This window comes from Triticum aestivum, chromosome 6D (assembly GCF_018294505.1).
Source record: "Triticum aestivum cultivar Chinese Spring chromosome 6D, IWGSC CS RefSeq v2.1, whole genome shotgun sequence".
NCBI lineage: Eukaryota > Viridiplantae > Streptophyta > Magnoliopsida > Poales > Poaceae > Triticum > Triticum aestivum.
The window spans coordinates 49,772,097-49,774,457 of record NC_057811.1 but is presented as its reverse complement, the minus strand read 5'-3'; the positions used below and the strand labels follow the sequence as shown (position 1 = coordinate 49,774,457).

The window sequence follows — 2,361 nt, the reverse complement described above, 5'->3', positions numbered from 1 at the left end:
GAAACTTACAGAGAGAAGATCAAGTCCCAAAGGTTCGAGTGTTGGAACCACAGTTGCGAGATCCTGCAGCAAACTCCTTGAGTTAGAACCAAAATCCCAGAGTCATAATCAGTATGATGTTGTATAATCACCATACACTTGCACAATAACAGTACACAACTAACTCAATAGCAAGGAGAAACAACAAGGTCTGACCCCTAACGGCAACTTCAGCTTTTAACCCTTTTTCATAAGAATAATGAAAGAACATTTATGACTTACCACGGACGGCCACTTGGGGAAAGCTGATTTGTAGTCAGGTAACGAAGAAACACCTGGCCAGGTTTCTTCATTAGGAGTGCCCATAATTCTGCATGAAAGTAAAAGATTTGGCAACCAAGATTAGCTGTTTCTTCAGATGCATGGAAGAGCTTAAAGCAAGACCACATAAGATTTATAAGAGAAAGACCTGAAAATCTTGAAGAGTTCATCAATCTCAGAATCACCAGGAAATAGGGGTTTCTGATTCACCATTTCGGCGAAAATGCAACCAACCGACCACACATCAACAGGGGTAGAATACTGCCTTGCACCCAGAAGAATTTCTGGTGCTCTGTACCATAATGTCACCACCTATAAACAACATTCTGTTCAGATAAAAAAACAAACGCAAAAGGCAGGAGCAAGAATGTAACATGAGAACAGCTCATTAATATGATCATATGAATACCAGCTCCAATTAAACTAAGCTTGGAGCTATGCTTGCCTACAATTTGAAATTTTTCATAAAACAGAAACTTCATGTTTCCTTCTCTTTTGCCCATAGTAACAAACACCGTATGTTCTGGGAATGTAGCAAATTGTTCTGTACCTTTCCTGGATTATCTTGCCTTTTGTCACGTGATCCGTCATACAGGAGAGTAAAGCTAAATTGGCAAGGTAGCACTACGACAAGAGACTAGCAAAATCATCTACCGTTGATTATTTTTTGAAACGGAATCTACCGTGGAAACACTTGATGAAGGCTAAAGAGGAAGGCGATAAGCGAACAGTCTTAAGATGTAGTAACAAAAAACAGTGAACACTAATGGGAGACATCAACCTCTCTTTTGTTTGCGAATGGGAGATATCAACCTCAGTTTGCAACAAGACCTAGTACATAGTTATCTCTTTTCTATGAAGACATGCACACTTTTGATAGCCAAATGAGACAGATAGTAGTATGTACGCCAGCAAAAGTGTGCACATGTGGTCTACTGAATTCAAGTACAAAATGCATTCCAGACTTGAAATGCAGGAGGGATTGATATGTATCAGTAAAACTGCTTAAAATTAAGTGCATTCTGCCCCTGATAAGCATAGCAGAACAATTTTTCATCTGCCATCGCCTGATAAACATATGCACCTTAAATCACAATGTACCACACCGACGACCTGCCGGTGCCGCAAAACGTACCTCGTGAGTAAATGTCCGGACAGGAATGCCGAACGCCCTGGCCAACCCGAAGTCAGCAAGCTTCAATGAATTGGTGCGGCGATCAATCAGCAGGTTCTGGGGCTTGAGATCCCTGTGAAGCACGCGGTGCGAGTGGCAGTAGGCGATGCCGCGCAGGATCTGGTAGAGGAAGGACTGCACGCAGAGCACAAAACAACATTACATTTCACATTTCCACATGATAGCAGCCAAACAGAGCTCCTGTCAGTAAGCAGTAACCGACAGTCGGCAATCTAAGTAGTAAACGAAATCAAAGGGGGGTGGCGGATGTGACCTTGACTATGTGGTGGTTCTTGAAGTCCGCGGAGGAGTCCATGTGCTTCTTGAGGTCGAGGTCGAGGTACTCGAAGACGAGGTATATGCACTTCTCGTTGTGCACCACGTCCTGCAGCCTGCACGGCAGCAGCAAAAGGGTCGAACACTCGGTGAGCCAGTCCATCCATTCCGCGGCGGCCAAATCCAACCCAAACCCAAACTGAAGATGGGGGAGGGGAGGGGTACCTGACGATGTTCCGGTGCTGCATCTCCTTGAGGAGGGAGATCTCGCGGATGGCGGTGGAGGGGACGCCCTCGTCCTCCTGCTCCAGCCGGATCTTCTTGAGCGCGATCGTCTCGTTGGTGTAGCGGTCCTTGGCCTTGTACACCACCCCGTACGTGCCCTCCCCGATCTTCTCCACCTTCTCGTACTGCGGCAGACACAAACACAAGCTGACATTACGGCCGGCGCCGGCGTGGACGGGGGATGGAGGAATACAGGGGAGGAGAGGAAGCGGCGCGGCGATCGGACGGGCCGGGCGGGCTCACCTGGTCCATGGCGCGGCGATCCGTGCGGCGCGGGGCGGATCGGAGCGGGGCGGCGGCCGCGGATCGGCGGCGGCGGCGGGGAG

General features: G+C 48.1%; 1 protein-coding gene across 1 annotated transcript; it reads right to left on the bottom strand.

Moving 5' to 3' along the window:
• Nucleotides 1-9: 9 nt before the first annotated feature.
• On the bottom strand, nt 10-2,361 carry LOC123141035 (cyclin-dependent kinase A-2; the record flags this gene model as incomplete). Its single annotated transcript, XM_044560283.1, is given in 7 exon segments — nt 10-63; nt 262-349; nt 449-612; nt 1,436-1,609; nt 1,749-1,866; nt 1,976-2,160; nt 2,279-2,361. Coding segments are annotated over 7 exon segments (792 nt in total), but the record flags the coding sequence as incomplete, so codon positions are not given.